The 21100-nt window shown below is 53.7% G+C and overlaps 1 protein-coding gene across 2 annotated transcripts; it reads right to left on the bottom strand.

The window, feature by feature from the left end:
* Positions 1-1511: 1511 nt before the first annotated feature.
* On the bottom strand, positions 1512-20327 carry TYRO3 (TYRO3 protein tyrosine kinase). 2 transcript variants are annotated; one of them, XM_059058015.2, is made up of 19 exons: positions 19886-20327; positions 17973-18156; positions 17648-17748; positions 16706-16876; positions 15196-15282; positions 14306-14421; positions 10865-11042; positions 10013-10158; positions 9345-9489; positions 8643-8772; positions 8462-8562; positions 8079-8174; positions 7656-7736; positions 7153-7245; positions 6612-6733; positions 6098-6207; positions 5752-5911; positions 5419-5555; positions 1512-3012 (listed from the first exon to the last, which is right to left on the bottom strand). In XM_059058015.2, the coding sequence occupies exons 1-19, from the start codon at positions 20319-20321 to the stop codon at positions 2622-2624; spliced, it is 2985 nt and encodes a 994-aa protein (XP_058913998.2). In that variant the 5' UTR covers positions 20322-20327; the 3' UTR covers positions 1512-2621. The 2 variants fall into 2 exon arrangements, with proteins under 2 accessions (XP_058913998.2, XP_066885126.1); XM_067029025.1 differs by lacking the exon at positions 16706-16876.
* Positions 20328-21100: the final 773 nt, after the last annotated feature.

Raw genomic sequence — 21100 nt, 5'->3', positions numbered from 1 at the left:
CCGATTTAATTACTGATAGGTATCTCTGACTTAAATAGATTACTTTGTCACACACACACTTATTGGAACTCCTGTGCATTTTTAAAAGTGCCTACTATTGACAAGCATTCACCCAAAAGATGACATGTTTGCAATGAAACTTCAAGGTGCTCTCTGGAGTGGGAGAGTTGCACAGGCTCTGCTCTCTTACTTAGTGGGTTTCAAGCCTGGATCAACAATTCATTAGTTACATAACCTTAGACAAGTTACTTACTCTGCATTTCTGTCCTTTGGGAGGATAATTATATTCCCACTTTATAGGAATATTCCCTGTATTAAATGAAATAATATACTTGAAGCACTAGGCACCGTGCCTGGCACATAATAGCAGGTACCCATTAAGAGCAGACAATTAGGGACTTCCCTGGTGGTCCACTGGTGAGGACTCTGCGTTCCCAATGCAGGGGGCACGGGTTCAATCCCTGGTCAGGGAACTAGATCTCACATGCCGCGACTGAAAGATCCCGCGTGCCTCAACAAAGATCCTGAAGATCCTGCAGATCCCGCACGTGGCAATGAAGATCCCGCATGCCACAACTAAGATCTGGTGCAGCCAAATAAATAAATAAATATTTTTTAAAAGAAAAAATAGCAGACAATTATTTAAGAGTACAGGACTTCCAAGTCAATAATTCCCAAACACTACCTCACAGATAATGATTACCTGCAGTTAAAGCTAATCACAAGCAGCAAAGATTCTGAAAGCCACTTTCCTGGAAGTTACTTCAGGTCTCATGAATCTGGAGTGCCAGCAACAGATTTCTCAAGATATTTGCTTTCAGAAGAACCCGCCCCATTCCACTGCCCTCAGCCAGCAGGGCAATACCTGTGTCCCTCCCAGTCTTCCCACACTCCTCAGACACAGAGAGTGGCGGTTTCTCATGCCTCCTGCGTCTTGTTCCCATAAGCTTGCTCTAAAAGCTTCTAAAGTTTTCAGATGGAAACACTTGAAAGCAAACTTCATACTCTTATTTCAAATCCTCAAGAGGCTCACCATTCTCTTTGCCCACTTATTCCCAGGTTCCTGGCTCCAGGTAACACTGTGAAGGTGAGAGCTGTCTCCACACCCACTAGAGAGTCTGATAGAGGGTTAGGAGGCAGCCAAAGTAGTCTCTTTGTCTTTGTTCCAAGATAAAGAACTTTTTCAAAACACGTGCATTTTCAAAAGGTCAATGGTGGTAGGATTACAGGCATTTGGCATTTTTAAAATGACTTTCTGCATTTTCCTAATCATCTATGACTATGTATTATTTTTACCATAAGATTCTTTGGGACCTTGTGTAATTACAAAAGCACTTTGTGCTCAATGCAGAAAACTTAGAAAACACAAAGGAAAAAAAGTTCCCTTAATCACATCAGGTAAAGATAACAGCTGTCAACGTTCTGGCATATGTCTTTCCAAACTTTTCTCTATGCAGAGATGCTTCATTTTTGTGATCTGGCAAAAAAGTAAACATTTAAGAGACAAAGCCTTGGGTCTTTAGTCTTCAATTTATTTCTGTTTTTAAACAGCATCTAACGGCTTGGAAAAGTGCCTAACAGCAAGGGCCTGCCCCATGCACTCCCAGAGGCTCCCCCACCCGGGGCTGGGGTCCAGGCTCCAGTAACTCCCCCTCAGCCACACCAGCCATCAAGCCTACTTTCTCTCCTTCTCTGGAGACTTGGGACAGAAGAGGGTCTCCAGTTAGAGGGAAAGATGGCACTAAAGGACACTGCGTGGAAGGATTGGGCTCAGACACAGCTGCCTTTGTTAGTCTTAGGATATTTTGGGATTTGGTAGCATGCTCAGACAGACTGCGGGAGGGCTCCAAGAGGGGCTCCTGGACTCCTCTCTGGCCTCACTGATTCCTGGGCAAGGCTTACAGCACCCCTTCCTCTTGCCGGGCTCAGTGCATTGCCTTTAGAAGCTGGGCAAATGGTAGCCTGTGTAATTCAGCATGCCTTGCTGTGACCTGGTCAGCTGCACTTTACTCCTGGTCTAGACAGGGTGGGTAACCAGGAAGGTGACGAAGATTCAGCCCTGAGGGTCCCACTGCCTCCCGCTACAGGGCTTGGGACCTGACTGTACCAATCCCTTACCAATTCTCACCTAAAGGGGAATAATACAAGGGCATCTCTTTGGGAGGAGGGACAAACCTGGGTATTTAAACCCCAAGCACAGGCACAGATGGGCCCCCAGGCCAGAGACGCCTCAATGCATGCACTAAAGCAGCAGGGGCAGCTCAGCTGGGAAAGTAGGGTCCCACAAGGTTGGATCTACCCTCACCCAACTCCTCTCCGCACCCATGGTAACCATGGAAACATAACCACCCCCTCTGTCAGCTGCCTGGGTTTAGACAACCAGGCCTGGCCCACCTCCACCCAGCCAAGGCCTGAACTGATGCCAGGCCGGCCACAGAGTGGTTGCAGGAAGAACTGGGATTGGGTGATTTGGTCAGTCCAGCCTTTCAGCACAGCTTGGGAGGACTACCACAGGAGCCTCCACAACTTGCTGCCTGGGCTGGGGTCAGACAGGGCTTAGTCAGCCAGCACAGCGGCCAGCAGAGCCAGCCGCATGGCCCCAGATGCCCTCTGCCTGTGGGCTAACAGCTACTGTGGGGTAGTAGCCCTTGCTGCAGCAGTAGCAGCCTCTGGGACTCATTGACGGGGCTGTCTGGCTGCTGTTCCTCCTGCCCAGGCCGCTCAGCCAGCCCCCCGGGGCTGAGGATGTACCGACAGTCACTGGGGGTGCCCCCCACGGCCCCCAGGCCACTGCCATCCCCAGCCCCGCTGCTGGCCGGGTCCCCGCCAGGCAGCTCCAGGTTGCCTCCCTCAGCAGGCTCCTGGGCTCCCTCAAGGTTGATATACAAGGGGTCCTGGCTGGCGGATAGCACAGACAGGCGGCCCAGGACATTCTCCAGCTCCATTCGTAGACATGTGAAGCTCGGGCGCTGCTTGGGGTCGGCGCTCCAGCACTGGTACATGAGCTCATACCTGGGGCAGAGAGAAGGGTGAGGGGACGTAGTGAGGAGCCAGAGAAAGGGGAAGGAGGGTCCTTCTCTCAAAAGCAGAGGCCCTTTAATCATATGAAACCAGGATTTAGAAAAATGTGATTGAGGGAGTTCTCTGGTGGCCTAGTGGTTAAGATTCCGGGCTTTCACTGCTGTGGCCCCAGTTCAATCCCTGGTCAGGGAATTGAGATCCCACAATCTGAGCAGTGCAGCCAAAAATTTAAAAAAAAATTTTTTTTTAAAGAAAAGAAAATGTAATTGAACACTCTAATGTATAGGGCTTACTATGTATCTGGCACTCTTCTAAGCATTTTACATTTATTATTAATTCTCGCAATACTGTGAAATAAGTGATCCCTATTTTACCAATGTTCAACCTGAGGCACAGAGAGGTTAAGAACCTTGACTAAGGTCACACAGGTAGAAAGTGATGAAGCTAGGTGGGTCGGGTCCAGAGTCCCTCTTATGCTATTTGGGGAAGGGGTAGTAGGAGTGTTTTTGTCTTGTGGAACACAGCCTGGAGTCAGGGTTATTTTACAGGGGTGATTTGGGAATCCACCCTTTGTCCTAAATCCTCACCCGTTCAGGGGTTCTTAAATCGTCATTGTTCATGAGGATTCTCACCTTCGAGAATCTGAGAAAAGCTTCCAGCCCTTTTCCCCTGGCAGGGACACTTTTTACGTACAATTTCAGGAGCTTTGCAGATTCCTTGAGGTCTTATCCCCTGTTCCCAGGGAATGCCTCATGCTGAGGAAAAATAAGTAAGTAAATAAATAACAGGAAAGGGTTGAGACCAGATCTAGTCATAGCAAATGCCTGACTTTCTTGCCTGTGCCCACGATAAAAGCCCCAAACACTCCCCCGACTCCAGCCCTCCTAATAGGGGCCTCCAACGATGGGGGGAATCATGCCAGACACTGAACAGGTCGTGGGAATGGTCCAGGCCATGGGTATGTGACCAGGCTGGGATACACTGTCAAGGATGTGCCGGGAGCCAACTGGCGCCTGTCCACCAGGCTGCCTGGTGGGAGGCCAGCGCTTGCCCACCCTCTATTGACAACACTAACTCTAGCCCCAGATGACAACTAAGCCAAGGCCTGGTCCCCACTGCCCAGCAGAACCTCTGTGGCTCCAGAGGCCCAGGCAGGCTACAGCCACCGGGAGACCTGACCTTCCCGCCCCTGACATGCCCTGAGCTCTGCTGAGACGTAGGGCCTGGTTCATGTACTCAAATTGCCCTCTCTCCCACAGTCCAACCTCAGGGCACTTCAAAGCCACTGCCCTAGAGAAGGAGGACCCCACCATTCAGGCTGAGCCTTCCTCTGCCTGTCTCCATTCTTGGACCTCTGGAGGTCCAACCCCAGAGCAGGAAATAGGTTTGTGGACTCCCTCCCTCACTAGGACTTATACTAGTGAAAAGGTCCTCCGGAGGCCCAGGGAAACTCTGGCTTGCATGGAGTGGGAGAATAATACTAGAATAGACAAATCATAGTCGGGTTCATGGTTAATAGGCACATTCTAAAATCACACAGATCTAGATTCAAGTCCCAACTCATTCACTTAATCGCTGTGTGACCTGGGTCATGTTACTCAACCTCTTTAATCCTAGTTCCTCATCTACAAAATGGGAATAATAATAGTCTTTTCCTCATAGGGTTAGAGGAGGATTACCTGAAAGAATGCCTGTAAAGAACCAAGCTAATGTTAATGATACTGTCTTCTAGTCATAAGGGGCTCATGACTCTCCCCTGTTCAGTGGGTGTATCACCACCCTGCCCCACTCCAAAGGGATCCGGGCTTCCAGAAAGGAGAGGAGGCAGTACCCTTCTCCCAGGATCTCAGTTTGTTATCTTAGGTCTCTCCACTCCCTCAGAGAGGAGGCCAAGACAAGAAAGGAACCCAATCTCCCGCCCCCAGCACCCCCTCCCTGTCAAGCAAGGAATGTGATGGAGCAGCAGTTTTGTTCCTGCCCCTGTGCAGCACTCCCTAAGGGGGAGGGAGAGCTCAGCCTTAGGGAAGGAGTGGGGGTGGGGAAGAGGTGACAGGGAACCCTGCACCGTTGCTCAACCCTGCACCTTCTGCCCTTGGGTGGGATTCCTGGTTCTCCCTGGAAACTGGAGAAAACAGAGTGATAGGGAAAGGCTGGAGCAAGAAACATGGGATGATAAAGGGGGAGAGAAAGAAAATAGGAGCAGCAGACGAAAGAGGAAGTTTGGGGTAGAGGTCAGACTTCCCTCTAATGATGAGGACATTTCCACAAAAAAAAGAAAAAAAATAAAAGTTCAGTTGCGGATCGGAGCTCCCAATGAGCCAGCAGCTGTTGTGGCAGCCATGAGCTAAAACCCCAAATACCTGTTTCCTCCCAGAATCCCCTTCCTGGGGCACTCACACGTCCTCCATACACTCCGGAGGCTGTTTCAGGCGGTTCCCGCCGATGAGGTAGTTGTAAATCTCAGCGTTCTCAATGCCAGCATACGGCGTCTGCCCACGAGTCATGATCTCCCACATGGTCACCCCGAAGGCCCACTGGGACAGAATCGAGGTTGGAGGGGAGATGTCACTAGGCGTCCTGAGCCAGGCAGATCCCGAGGCAAGCATATCTTGGGGCTCCGGGGCCTCATAATGGGGCAGCCGAAGCCCAGAGGGCAGTGCTAAAGGTCCACCCACGCACTAGTCCGCACTACTGTGTTACCGTCAAGTCTCACTGTGCCGCCCTGCTCACCACGTCACTGTGCACAGTATACAAGTTGTCAGCCAGGCTCTCCAGGGCCAGCCACTTGACGGGCAGTTTGGAGGCACAGCCCTGACGATAGTAGTCCCCACTATAGATCTTCCGGGAGAGTCCAAAGTCGGCCACGCACACCGTCATGTCTTCTGCCAGCCTGTGAGGAGTGTCGGAGGATGGGGTCAGCCTTCCGCCAGGCTGGCAGCCTAAATCCAGGGCATCTTTGTTCTCAAGCCGTCCCCTCACGTAGCAGATACTGTCCCAGGTGGGAGCTGACCATTAGCTAGCTCTTCCTGGCACTGCTTCCTGCCTCCCAACCCCGAGCCCTCCAGAATTCACATACATGCAGTTCCGAGCAGCCAGGTCTCGGTGGATAAAGTTCCGGGAGCTCAGGTACTCCATGCCACAGGCAATGTCCACCATGAACCGAACCAGGGTCTGCAGGGGCAGGTTCTGGTGGGCAGACAGGGCGAGCTCAGGCTAGACCCAGCCAGGGCAGGATGAATGGGATTCCCTGGCCAGAAAGCCTAAAGACTGTCCTCAGAATCACTGAAAGGAAGGGGATGAAGGGGCTTCCCAGTGCAAGGAAGCTTTGGCAAATCTGAAGGAGAGCACCCAAAAGTCAAGACTCCCCCAGTCTGGGGCTCCACGGGACTCTTCTCTCAGGAAGGGGCCTTGCCCAGCCTAAATTCCCAGCAGGGATTTGTGAAGGAGAAGGAAGCCTGTTAGCAAAAAAAGTCAAACTTGGAGCCCACCTTCTCCCAACCAACTCAATTGGCCCTATCCACCAAGCCAACCTCTCTCCCAGGGTCTTTGTCCCTTTCCAACTCCTAGCTGCTCCCACCCCAGGCACTCACAAAGGGGTTCTCCCCAATCCGGGAGGCCAGCAGGAAGGCGTGCAGGTCCCCGTGCTTCATGAAAGGCAGGATGACCATGGGAATGGGGAGACGGCCTTTGGCCCTGCTCCGGAGGCTCACCCCTGGGGACAAGGGAGAGTCAGTGGGGCACATAAAGGTCAAGGGACAGTTCAGGCACCTGTATGAGACTCCACCTGCTGGGTTCTACCTCTAGCCCTGGTTCTGCTACCTCTTTCCTCATTAAGTTCCACACTGGCCTGCTGACTACCCAGGAGGGACTCTGGCTGCCCCCCCAATCTCTGGAGCATCTTCTCTGTCCTCCTCCTCTGTTTATATGAGCAGCCTTCATGGAACAGGGTCTGCAAACTGAACTCCTTACCTAGAGCCTGATCAGATTTCAGCCAGGCCACTCCTTGCTCTTTTGGTGTCTGCTTACTCACCAGGCGAAGTCCGAACTTCTCTCCCACAGACTGCCCTCGCACCTTGGGGGAGCATAGTTTTAGCCCTATTTTACATTTACTTCCCCCAAGAAGGGGCTCACCAACAAGCTTGGCCACGTGTGGGTGGTCAAACTCCTTCATGCAAGCCGCTTCCCTGAGGAACTCTTCAATGTCGCTTGAGGCAATTATGTCAGCTGGGAGGAAAGGAGGGAGGGAGTGAGGAAAATGTGCCCCCAGTGGGCCCAGGAAACAGTCCGGCCATGAGCAGGAGAAACTCCCACGGGCTGGTGCTATCCAACAATTTCTCCACTCGCTCATGCCTTCTCTTTGGTTTGGAGAGTCAAACGGCTCAACCAACCACAGCTTTAATCACCCCAAGTGAAACCAGAGGACAGTCACTGCTGACACAGGGGACAAAGGCTGGGGCACCAATGAGTGTGGGTTTATGCCTGTGAATTATTGACATGGTACAGACAGCATCCCACTTAATGCTAACTTGCCTTGCAAAGTCTAGGGGCCTAGCAGAGCCTGCTTCAGGATCACCCACCCCTTTCACCCTCTCAAGTGACACCCTTACTCCACTCTAGTACTGTTCTCCACTCACCTTTCAGCATCTTTACAGCCACTTTCACAAAGGAGCCATCCTCCTGCTTCAACTGGGCCTCCCTCACTGAACCAAACTCTCCTGGGAACCAATCCAAATGATGGTAAGTCCCCTTGGCCTCCTGTCCCCAGCCCAGAGCCCTCCCAGGGGACCCCTTCACAGGGACACAAAATCATTAGACTCTGGGGCCATTGAAAGAGGCTCCCTTGTTCATAGCAAAGCAAAGTATGCTGGGCTGGGTGTGATGACACCTCATCCCTCCTCGTCCCTAGCCTCCACTCCCCCAAACATCCTAAACCCAGGAGTCTACAAGCATATGCTGTTCACAGGAGCTGACCTAAATCCACACCCTCAGAGTGACGGGAGCAACCAAACACCCCAGGACATGGTAACTCACGCCAATCCCTGCACCGCCTCACACACCTTTGCCCAACATCCGGCCCAGGGTGAACTGCTGCTCTGGGATGAGCACATCCTCCAGTTTGTCCTTCAGCTCATCACTGATGCCCAAGCTGTCCACTGTGGGGAGGCGGGTGGTAAGAAAGGGGAGGGACCTCTCTGGTTCCAGATCCAAAACCCAGCCTGCCTCCTGCACCCCAGACTCCCACCCTCAAAGCAGAGATGAGCTTAGGTGAGCTCTCCCACAGCTGGGCCGGTGATTTCCATGAGGATACGTCTGTGTCTTTTCCACGGTGTGCTTAGGACTCATCAAGGTTCAGACCTATTGGTCAAATTAGTAAGAGGAATGCAGATAGGGGTCCAAGATAACCCATTTTTCCTCCTATGGCTCCCCACCACTCACTCACGTGTGGCCTCGATGCGCTCGGGCCTTTCCCGATTGAAGGATCGTGCTGCCCGGAAATGAACTGCCGGCTCCCCCCGGGCCATGACACTGTCAAAGCCTTGCCTAAAGGGAAACCCAGGACTTGGAGTCAGCTCCAAGGTCTTCAGTTACCACCTGCCTCTCGCCTCTGTGCCCCCCCTTACCCAAACCGTGTCTCCTTCCGTCTCTTTCGAAGCAGGATGAGGGCCAGGGCAGCAGCTGTCACCAGGGCTGTCAGCACACCCAGGACCACAGGCACCCAGGATGTGCGGCTGTGGGAAGCACCCTGCTGGCCTGTGGAAGACGGGGACAGTAAGCAGCTCGAGCTAGCAGGACACCAAGGAGGCCCTTTAGAATTTTCCAGTGATGGCCATCTGGCCTGGTCAAGAGGCTCCTCTCACTCAGTCAGGGTCCAGAGTGGAAAGAGGCTCCAAAGGAAGACCCAAGAGTTCCCACTCTGTCAGTGACAGGCCCTGACTGTTGGGACCTACAGCACAACCAGGGATTTCTATGCTAGTTGTAGGGCAGGGGGAGGAGAATGAGATACAACCCTGGCCTCAAGTGCTTGACTCCGAGTCTTTGGGCCTATTAAGAGGGGAGGCACCAGGCACCAGGCACCCACATGCCGCGGAGCGGCTGGGCCCGTGAGCCATGGCCGCTGAGCCTGCGCGTCCGGAGCCTGTGCTCCGCAACGGGAGAGGCCACACTGTGAGAGGCCCGCATACCGCAAAAAAAAAAAAAAAAAAAAAAAAAAAACAACAACAACAAAGAGAGGAGGCACTGCCAGCCTCCTCCCATCAGTGTAGGTTGCCCTTGAAAGCCTCCATCCCCTGCCCCCTTCCCCTTACAGGTCTTGCAGGTCTTACCTGCATGGTCATGAGAAGAGACCACCAGCGGCTGACTCCAGGGCCCACAGCCAACTGCACTGGAGACACACACACGCACAATCAGGTCCTTCTGGGGATCCCAGCCCGTCAGGTTGGCCCTGGTCCCCTCCACTGTCAGCTCACCCTGCAGCCAGGAAAAACCCCCATCGTACACTGAGCCTAAGTAAAAGGCCTCCAGCTGGGGCCTGAAGTCAGAAAAAGGTCTCGCTAGGAACATGGGAGATTAGGGACACTGTGGGTTCAGGGGCTGCAGGAACACAACCTGCTGGGAGTCATCACATTCCTGCTGCAGGCTGCAGAGGCCTCTCCTGAACACAAACAAGGCTCAGTCCGAGAATGCAGACATGGGGGATGGGCGGGAACTGGGGGGTAGGGGAGGATAAGAAGGCTTTATCTGTGTCCTCCCCCGGTTTTTGCAGGAATGTGCTTCCTGCTTTCCTTTCAAAGTGGACACTGGAGGCAATCTTAACAGGAGACATAATCCAATGAAGAGTGCAGCCTGCAGGGGAGGGCAGGACAGGTAGACTCCCTAGGATGGTAACTGGCCCACCAAGGCCCCCAGGCTCACCAAGGACAGCCATTCTGAAGCTCAGAAGGCCTCAGAGCCCTGAGGGCTGACTCTAGTAGTAAGCAGAAGCTTTCCTTACCTGGGTTCCGTTGTCTTGAACCCAGGACAGTTTATAGGGTCCCAGAGGGCCTTCTAAAGGACCTTCAGGGATCACTTCTTCCCACTCCAGGATGAGGCCTGAGTCTGTGTGGATGGCATGGAGGTTCTGGGGAGCAATGGCTGGGGCTGTTCCCAAAAAAAGAAGGTTGCTAAAAGCCCTGCCCTACCCACCACCACTATCCCATGCAGGTCTTTGGAACCAACTCCAAAGAACCAAATAGCTCAGAGAACAACACGTGGGGGAAGAGTCTGCTTCCCAGATCTGACTGCTCTCACCCATCGTCCTGGGGAGTACGGATGGGTAATGGCAGGACCCGTACCATCCCAGTTAGGCAGGGTATTGCTCTTCATTACCTTGGTTACCGCCTCAGCAATATCCTTCACTCTCCTCTCACAACCCTGCCAGCCTCCTTGCAATAGCTAGGAACTCCAAGCAAGTTTGTGCCATAGGGTCATTGTACTTTGTACCCTTTTCCTGCAGTGATTTCCCCCAAATATGGCTCTTTCCTTATCATTCAGACCTCAGATCTCTGTATGGGGGTATTCCTGGAGCACCCTGGGGCACTCTTCACCACCATATTATCTGATCTTTCCCACTTTGTTTGTCTGCCCCACCCACTAGAACTAGAGCTGAATGGGAGGGGGACTGGATTTATCTCCAGGTAGCAGCAGGACCTCAGTAAAGTGTTTGCAGACTGATGCATGATCCTCCCTCTCAGGTAGCCCTCTCTCAATCAACGCCATTCAGAACTGGAGCCAACACTACCCCTACTACACCAGCCCCCGGCCCCATTCATCCATGCCCAGGTACTCTGCTCTGTAAGTCCCTTACCTAGACCCTTTGTCCGAAAGGGCACCCAGTCAGCATATGGAGAAGGCCCCAAGGCATTGGCACAGCGAACCCTGAGGCTATAGTTGGTGGCAGGTGCCAGATCCCGGAGCAGGCAGGTAAAAGGTGGCACAGGGACCACAACAGCCAGGACCTCCCAGCTTCCTGGGGCCTGAGTCACCTACAGAAAAACAGAAAATTAATTATGTGGGACTTCTCTGGTGGTGCAGTGGTTAAGAATCTGCCTGCCAATGCAGGGGACATGGGTTCGATCCCTGGTCCCAGAAGATCCCACATGCCGCAGAGCAACTAAGCCCATGAACCACAACTGCTGAGCCCACGTGCCACAACTACTGAGCCCGCACGCCCTAGAGCCCATGCTCCACAACAAGAGAAGCCACCACAATGAGAAGCCTGCGCACCGCAACAAACAGTAGCCCCTGCTCACCACAACTGGAGAAAGCCCACGTGCAGCAACAAAGACCCAACGCAGCCAAAAATAAATAAATAAAATTTATTTTTAAAAAAAGAAAATTAGGGCTTCCCTGGTGGCACAGTGGTTAAGAATCCGCCTGCCAATGCAGGGGACACGGGTTCAAACCCTGCTCCAGGAAGATCCCACATGCCATGGAGCAGCTAAGCCCATGAGCCACAACTACTGAGCCTGTGCTCTAGAGCCCACGTGCCACACTACTGAGCCCGCGTGCCACAACTACTGAAGCCCATGCACCTAGAGCCCATGCTCCGCAACAAGACAAGCCACTGCAATGAGAAACCCACGCACCACAACAAAGAGTAGCCCCCACTCGACACAACTAGAGAAAACCCCCGTGTAGCAACGAAGACCCAGTGCAGCCAAAAATAAATAAATAAATATTTTTTAAAATAAAGGAAACTAATGATGTAAGGCAGGGAGGTTTCTTAGGCATGTGAGATGAGATGGGAGATGGGACAGGTAGGGGGATGGTTGGGGGACTTGAGTTAATGCCTCTTCAAGTCTATCAGCAGAATAGCCAAGACATGGAAACAACCTAAATGTCCACTGACAGATGAATGAATAAAAAAGATGTGGTATATATATATATATATATATATATATATATATATATATATATATATATACATATATATATATACACACACACACACATATACAGTGGAATATTACTCAGCCATAAAAAAGAATGAAATAATGCCATTTGCAGCAACATGGATGGACCTAGAGATTATCATACTAAATGAAGTAAGTCAGGAAAAGAAAGACAAATACCATATGTATCATTTATATATGGAATCTAAAATATGACACAAATGAACATACCTACAAAACAAACAGATTCACAGACAGAGAACAGACTTGTGGTTGCCAAGGGGGAGGGTGGAGGAGGAGGGAAGGATTGGGAGTTTGGGATTAGCAGATGCAAACTTGTATTATATAGGATGGATAAACAACAAAATCCTACTGTATAGCACAGAGAACTATATTCAGCATCCTGTGATAAATCATAATGGAAAAGAATATGAAAAAAATATATATAACTGAGTCACTTTGCTATACAGCAGAAATTAACACAACATTGTAAATCAACTATACTTCAATTAAAAATGTCTATCAGGGCTTCCCTGGTGGTGCAGTGGTTGAGAATCTGCCTGCCGATGCAGGGGACACGGGTTCGTGCCCCGGTCCAGGAAGATCCCACATGCCGCGGAGTGGCTGGGCCCATGAGCCATGGCCACTAAGCCTGTGCGTCCGGAGCCTGTGCTCCGCAACAGGAGAGGCCACAACAGTGAGAAGCCCGCGTACCACAAAAAAAAAAAAAAAAAATGTCTACCAGCAGACACTTGCAACCCACCCCTTCCCACCCGCCACCACACCAGGTTCCACGCCTCCATGTCTTTGCAAACGCTGTTCCCTTAGCTGAGAATAACCTTCCTAGCAAAGTCCAACTCATCCTTTAAGATTCAACGCAAATACCACTCTCTCTGTGAAAGCCTTTCTCAAATACTAAAGAAAATCCATGTCCCTTTGTGTTTTTTTGTTTTTTGTTTTTTTGCGGTACGCGGGCTTCTCACTGTTGTGGCCTCTCCCGTTGCAGAGCACAGGCTCCGGACGTGCAGGCTCAGCGGCCATGGCTCACGGGCCCAGCCGCTCCGCGGCATGTGGGATCTTCCCGGATCAAGGCATGAACCCATGTCCCCTGCATCAGCAGGCAGACTCTCAACCACTGTGCCACCAGGGAAGCCCGATGCCACTTTGTGTTTGATGCATAATTATGTTAGAGTGGATACCACTCTTTGTAACTGTTTACATGCCAATGCAAACTCTCAGAGCAAAGTAACTGGGAGCCTATGGGCACCATGAACCAGGCCTGTTCCTTAAATTTTGGGGACCCAGGGCAAGAGTATAAACGGAGATCCAGTGTACCATATGACTAAATATTTAAACGTTAAAAATCAGTGAACAGACTATTAAGTAAAATATTTCTATCTTTATGTATTGACAAACAAAGCTACAAAACAACCTGGAAGATCGGGTTTGCATTTATAATTCTCCAAATCCTTGGAGTCCCAAGCCAGAATGTGGCGGCACAAGAAGAGCCAGCCTCCAGCCAAAGTTCTGCAACATGAGGGATATCACGTGCATGGCTGTGGACAGTGCTGCCTGCATACCCACTCCCCCTCAAATGGCTGCCCTTTGAGCTTAGAAGTACACATACCTTAGTATGATCCGTCCTTGGGAGGATGGACCAGGGAGAGGCCCATATAGGCCCAGACTCAGGTTAAGGGAAGAGGGGTGTGTCCTGGTGAGCTGGATAGGCATATTCCCTTGGCCCTATGGATTCCCTGCCCAAGGCAAGGGGTGCAACCAAAGGAGGGCCAGAATGGGGTCCTCTAAAGGGTGGAGCTGAGAGCAGGGGTCTTTGTTGCCCAAGAGAACTGCCTAGAACCATGTCAAGGGTGCTCTTTAAATACCTTTTGAGTGAACAGACAAAATGAACAAGCCTGAATTGCCTCATTTTTAGTATCATCTTACCCAGCTTTCCCACCCTCTGGGGCCTAGGACCTCTTCTGGTCCCCCTGTTCTCTCTGGCATGGGTCAGAGGTTGGGACACAAGAATGCAGGTATCAGATAAGTCAAAGGTTTGGGTTTTCACCCACATAAGAAAAACTCTTCCAGGTATCCCCAATCTGCTCTAGTCATCTGTTTTCCAGCCTGAAGAATGCACAGGTTGAGCCGATCTGCCGTCACTTGATTGCTAGAGCACCCTATGATAAGGGGCAGTGGACAGGGCTGTTTCCTGGTAAGGGAATGTCACCTGAATAGAGCTGCAGACCAAGCCCCATGGGCAAGACTAGGTAAATGTGATACCATTGTCAACAAAGTGCCACCGAGGCAGCCAGAAGGAGCACAGCCAGGAGAGCCTGTCCGCCCTCTCAGCCTACCTGGACCGTACAGGATTGGAGCAGGGCTTGGCCATCGGCACCTGGCGTCCAGGCCACACTAGCATTGCTGCTGGAGAGCTTCGTCACTGTGATGTTGAAGGGGGCTGCAGGCAGTGCTGTGGATGGGGACTTAGAGTCAGTGCCCAGGAAGGATAGAAAAAGAGGGAGAAAGCATGGGAGTCGAGCCTCGAGTTCCTCCCTAGAGTTCCCCTGTAAAAAAACTTAAGATGGCTACTCAGCACTCCCAGGACCACAGTAATACATAAGTCAAGCAACTGGCAGCGAACAGCTGCTCATACCCGAGAGAGTGCCTAGGCTGTGGAGAGAGGTTACTGCTCCCTGAATCGGGGGCCCTGTCTGACCAAGGAATAGGGTAAGATAATGTGTGTCTGGGCGGGGGGCGGGGAACATGGCACCTCAGCCTTGGGAGATACCAGTGAGAGGCAGCTGACCCTGCGGCCACAGCCCATTCCTGCACACACCAGCTCTCTTCCCCTTTCCACCCTGCCTGCTGTGCACTGCAGCCCTTTGGGTCTCCTCTATCATCCTGCTAGGCTGTTTTCCCCACCCCCATTCCCTCCACAGGGGCTGGCAGAAGCAAGATTGGGCCTGAGCCTTGACCATCTCCTGCTGGCTCCCTCCCTCCTTCCCTCCCAAGGACTCTGCTTCGTGATGGGAAATCTACTGTGACGTCAGGTTTCTATTCTCATCTCAGCCATGGCAGGGTCTCAGGTGCTCCCACTAGGAATGGAGCCATGCCAATTAACCCCTCATCCCTCAGATCCCAGCAGGACCCAGGCGAGCTGGAACACCAAACGATTCTAACTTCACCCAGAGCCTGCTGAGAACGCCCCTGCCTTACCGCCCCTCACCTCCCAGGGTCCTCCTACCTTGAAGACGAACAGTGGCTGGGCGAGAAGAGGCCAGGCCTTTTATGTTGTGAGCTTCACAGGAGAACACAGTGCTCTGGGTCACCCCTGGGGCCAGAAAACCTCAGTCAGCACCGCCCCCCAGCATCAAGTCCCACTCAGTCTGGGATTGGGGATAGTCAGGCTCTGGGTCTGAATATCCTACAATATCCAACCAAAGGAAAGGTTCCACAGTGTGGACCTGGATATAAATCCCAGGGCTGGGGCTCTGTTTTCTCATCTCCCAAATGGGAGAATTGTGAGAACCAACTGATGCAACATATGTAAAGTGCACAGCACACAGTAAAGCACTTGAGAAATGTTATACTTCCCCTCCCACCACAATCTCATCTCCTGTGGACAGTACAAAGCTGCCTCCCTTTTCTGGTCACTCCTTTACTGCACATTCCAGGGTCCTTCTCTATTTGCTCTGTGCCATATTATTGTTCTATTTGCAGAGTCGCTGCCTTTCAATAGTTCTCTGCTCCTTACGCATGTATCTTGTCTCCCCAGTTATACTAATTCCTGGGGGGCTGGACCAATGGCTTCTATTTCCTTTGTACTCCCTTGATCTCCAGTGGTGCCTAGCACAGTGTGCCGTGTGGAGTGGGAGTTCAGTGAGTGCTTATTCTCAAGATGGCTGCCTGACGGTCCCAAAACCACACACATCTGGAGAGAACTGAATCCAACCTCCCTTCTCATCTGCTCCAAACCAGCGCCTCCTGAACAGGATCAGATCCTGCAGTCCACCTCCTTTGAAGATGCGTATTCCTAAGAGACTTGGCAGATCAGAGTCTGTCCCTCCCACCTTACAGTACATGAGACTAAGCTCAGACTCCTATCTTTTTCGGCCAGTTCAAGCCTTGACCAGAAACATTAACTTTGTTTCACAGATTAGCAAGTCTCACAAGTGTGTAAGGTATGTGCCTGAGGATCCTGGGGTCCAGGTGGGTGGGCAGGCGTGGCTGCTTCTGGTCTAACTGTGTGGAGGTGTGGACAGATACAGTTGTTTGGGAAAGGTGTGGAGATTTCTGCAAAAAGCCATTAGAAGAGGAGGCCCCTGTATCTTTGTGCTGGCTTCCCCCTCCCCCTTTTCCTTCCCCCTGCCATTCCCCACTCTGCATCCTGAGACTCTACTTCTAGGCAAGTCTGCCAGACACTCCTCTTAGCTCTGCATGGGCTGGTTCCTGGCTTCTTTCCTTGGGAGGGGTGGGGGGGATGGGTGCCCCTGGTCTCACACATTCATCTCCCAGGGCCAGCTGTGCACGGCCTAGACTGCTCCAGCATCTCCTTAGGCACACACAGCAGGATCACCACTAATCAGCCCACCTGGCCAGCCTAGCACACCTGACTAATGAGCTTAGTAATGGTGGGTGCAGCTCACATACCCAGGCACTCTGGACACTCACGACCGCGGGCTCGGTGATTTAAGCATATTTGAACTCTGTCAGCCTCACCACCCCTGCTCAAAGCCCCTCCTGAGGCTGCTCACCTGTTACATTTAAAACGGAAGGAGAGGGAGCAGGTCCCCCAACCTTCGTGCCTCCTCTCCACCAGACAATGGTAACAGGTTCTGGGGGACCCACGGCCTCACAAAACAGTTGGAAAGGGGCATTGGGTGGCACTGCCAGATCTTTTGGCTCCACAGTGAAAAATGGCACACCTAGGGGGAAAAAGGCGGTTGGGGAGTGAGCCTTGCCACCTCTCAGCTTCCGACTGCCCAAGCCACAAGTCTGCTACCATCTGAAGCCCTCTATGTGGAAGGTCCCACAGGCCCTTATGATTGGGTCCACTGCAGAACAGACATCTAGCTTGAGTGGGGAAGCTTCTCTTCTTTGGCCCCCTCAGGGATATCCTTTATGCTGTACCCTTGGGCCTGACAGATTCTCCCTTTTCAGACCTGCTCTAACAGCCCTTCTCAAAGCAAGGGAAGAGGCAGAGGGTGGGGAGCTGGGGGAGGGGCATTAAGGGAGGGGGAGTGGGCAGGAGCTTTAGCAGAGTTCTGGCAGGCCTCAGATCCCATTCAGAGCCCTTTGTTACTTTCTTAGTCACTTTGTTTTCCGGGGTTGAACAGCTTTGAGCTCCTGCAGCTGCGGATCCTTCCTCCCCTCCCCCATCCCTCCCCCTCCTGGCCTGGCCACTTGGCAGAACAGGGTCCAGCCCCAGATGGGTGCTTGAGGCTTGTTTGTCAGACAACTGAAACTTGACTGCACCCCACAGATTATGGGTCTTAGCTGCCCCTTTGGCTCTCAAATACCCAGACTCCAGTGGGTATGGTGTTCCATGGCTGCGCCAGGCCTGGAGTCTGGCGCAATCAGGTCCCAGAGGGCAGTGGGGCAGCCCAGCTTCCACTGAGATTTCTTGGGCATAGGGTGGTCACTAGCAGACAGCATCTGCTCCAGGCCAACACGCCCACGTGGCTCTGCCTCCTCACCTTCTACCGTGAGCCACACTGGCTGGGAGGTCTCGGTTTCGCCCCCATCCTCCACCTGGCACCAGTACCGGCCCGCATCAGAGCGCTCCACTGACTTCAGGCTGTGGAAACAGGATACCAGGTCTCCCAGGATCAAGGGGGGCAGCTCTGCCAAGCAGATTCAATGGGTTCAGCCTGCCCCCACTTCTGGAAGTCTCCACAGGTTGCCGAATAAAAAACCCACAGACCTCTGGGCATCAGCATTGACCCCAGCTCCTAAACCCCATGGAAAGAGCACAACGTGTCCCCAGGCTGGCATCCCACACCTTCCCCCACAGTCCTGCACCTGAGGAAGCCAATCCAGTGCTGCTCACTGACTGGGATGTACACCTGATCCACGCTCTGGACCACAGCCCCGTCCTTCACCCACTGTATCTCAGGCTCCTCCATCCCCTCCACGCTGCAGTTGAGCTTCACCGGCTGCCCCTGAGACACTGTCAGCTTCACTGGGGCTCCCATCAGCTTCAGGCCTGAGAGGTGGGAAGGAGAATGTGTCATTCTGCTTGAGAGGGACCCTGTCTCTAGAAATATCCCCCATCCTATTCCAGAAACTAGGTTCTGTGTCAGGGGGCTCATTCTCAGCCAATGGCCAAGGAAGCAGAGGGAGGACAGTGTGGGAGGGAAGGTAGCCTGGACCCGGGCTGGGGGAAGGAGCATGACAAGCTCTCCAGGCACCATTTCTGCCACTGCCAAGTTCCTCCCAGCTGTAAGGAAGTGACTTCTTCCCCATACCTCCCTGCTGGGCAATGTTAAGTCAGGCCCAACCACCAAAAAGAAAGCAAGCCAGGCTCCAACAGTGGGGCGCTTTCATACACCTGGGGTAGGTACTGCCCTGGGAATCACTGCTGCACCCAGTCAGTGCAACAGGCAGCCAGCTCTCCACCCAAGGTGTCAGCCCAGGCCCTGCACTGCTGCTGGCATCCCCCTGCACCCTACCCCGGCAAATGTAAGGAGGCTGAGGAAGGGAAGGAGGGGGTGCTCCCCTGAAGTGGAGAACATATGGCTGCAAAACCACGTCAGAAAACACATGGCAGCCTTCCTGGCAGCCGGCCGCTCTATTAATACCTGAATGGGTGCAGGGGCAGGCGCTAGGAAGGTAGGAGGTAGAAGGGAGGGGAGGGGCCCTGAACAGGGAGCCCGAAACCCCTGAGCTACTCTCACACCAACAGGGGCACTACCCTCTGAACACACACACACCCTCAGAGAGCAGCAGGTGAACTATCAACATAGCTGAAATCCAGTTCTGCTTCTTCCTGCCCTTTGCTGTGTGACGCTAGGCAAATCCTAAGTGCTCTGATCCTAAGATACATACACCCTTCTGCTTGGAAATACTTGTCACTCTTTCCCTTCCCTTTCCTTTCCTTCCCTGAGATGCTGATATGGCAGGGAGTGCTATCTGAAAAGAAGGTGCCTGCTGGGTGGCTGCTGCTCTGCCCTGTGTCTCTTCCTACTCCCTTCACCCTTTCAGGACCAGTCACAGGGCAAGGAGGGGTAGCCTTACACCCCATACATGCCCAGCAGTCCCAGGGGTGTGTAGTGTGAACTTAGGGATTCCGGTGCTGGAAGAAGCACTCCTGCCATTGGCAAATGCCTCATGGCTATGTGGAAACACAAGGCTGAGCAAAGACTAGCAACCCTGCCCCAGACCATCCTCTCCAACACGCCCAGTTTCAGGAAGCTCGGAGAAGGCACCGCGACTAGAGTAAGCCCAGGTGTTTTCTGTGACTGGGCACTCTCGAAGCCCCTGTATCTACATGATGTAGGGGTGCCGGTGGGTGCTCAGTCCCAGCCCCTGTGGCTTCAGAGTGGGACCTTCGTTTGTGTGGGGCGGGCAGATGTGGTCCCCAGGACTGGGAGGGGAGAGCAAACAGCTAGGAATGTCGAGGCGGGAAACGCCAATCCCAAACACCCCCCGCTGACCACTCGGCCCGCAGCCCCGCTCCTTTCCTTACAACCCCGCCAGACGAGCCCGGACGCGAGAAAGTTGGGGGTGGGGCCCGCGACCCAAGATCCCGCGGCGAACGCACCGCTGAGCCCCCTCCCCCCGCCCAAGCCTCGGCCTTCCAGCTTGGAGCCCCCCGCCCAATTCTCCGGCCCGCCCAGCCGCGGGGCTCGCTCGGCTGCCGTCCCCGGGCTCCGACCCCGGCCGCGCCCTTCCGCAGCCCCTCGCTTTCCGCCGCCCCCCGGGCCAGCCCCTACCTGCGGCCGCGGGCTCGGGGAGCAGCAGAGCGGTCAGACCCGCCAGCAGCAGCAGCAGCGGCGACGGCGGTGGCGGCGGCAGCGGCAGCGGCGGGAGCCCTGACCGCCCCATGCTCCGCCTCAGCGCCATCGGCGGCGACCCCGCACCATGCCGGGCCCGGCCCGCGAGCGACCAGGGAGGAGGGAGTGGAGGAGGAGGAGGGAGTGGAGGAGGTGGAGGGAGAAGGACGAGGAGGAGGAGGAGGAGGAGGAGGGAGGAGGGCCGAGGGAGGGGCGGGGGCCGGCCCGAGGGGCGGTGCTGCGGCCCGCACTCTGAGACCTGCCCCCGCTGCGAGTCGCCGCGGCGGCCGTCAGCCGTGCGGGGTCCCGGGGCCGCTCTTGGGCCACCGCGCTCCTTCCACAGCCGTCGCCGCCGTCGCCGCCGCCGCTGATTCATGTTCTGCTCGGAGCCGCCGCCTCCTCCCCGGCCCGCCCGCCGGCAGCCGGAGCTCGTACCGCCCCCCCGCGGAGCCCCGGGCGGCTCGCTCCGAGCGCCAACCCGGCCGCTGCCGGCCCGGCCTCCGGCCGACCTCCCCCGACAGAACTCCGCAGCCCCGGCCGGCACCCCCTGCCCCAGCTACCCCAAGGCCGGATCCGAGGATCTGGCTCGGTCCCCTGCACGGGCACCCCAGCCGCGCCCCTCCTTTCCCTAAGGACTCCAGCATCTTTTCAAACCCAGCACTCCAGATCCTTCCCTCCAAACCTTGCTAGAAGCCTCTACCACACCCCAACTTTTGTCCAGACTGATCACAGAACCCAGCACCCTCTTCTCAACACAGAAAGTATCCCCTAGATACTCCCAACCATGAGGCGCCCTGAAATTGTCGTGACTCAGTGCTCCCGCCACAGGATATACTAGCACACCTTCCTGCCTCTTTCATGAGCCTTTCGCCCAAATTGCCCATCTTCATAATCCATTTCCCACTCCTTTATCTCCAAGACCTTGGGCCTTGGGTCTTGAGTTTTCTGAGATCTTGGTAATCCTCAGGTTTTATCTGCTATCCCCACTGCTACACTACACAGGTCAAAGCCCAATGGCCCATATCTTTTGGGGCTGTCGTTCTCCCTAGTTGCTTCCTCTGCTTCTTGCCTCCATGCCCCAGGATGTGGTGTGAAAGTTGGCTGTGTCTTCACAATATCCAATAAAACATTAGCTATTATTAGTAGACCACCTTG

This window comes from Kogia breviceps, chromosome 3 (genome assembly GCF_026419965.1).
Source record: "Kogia breviceps isolate mKogBre1 chromosome 3, mKogBre1 haplotype 1, whole genome shotgun sequence".
Classification (NCBI taxonomy): Eukaryota; Metazoa; Chordata; class Mammalia; order Artiodactyla; family Physeteridae; genus Kogia; species Kogia breviceps.
This window is presented reverse-complemented; position numbering and strand designations above follow the sequence as displayed.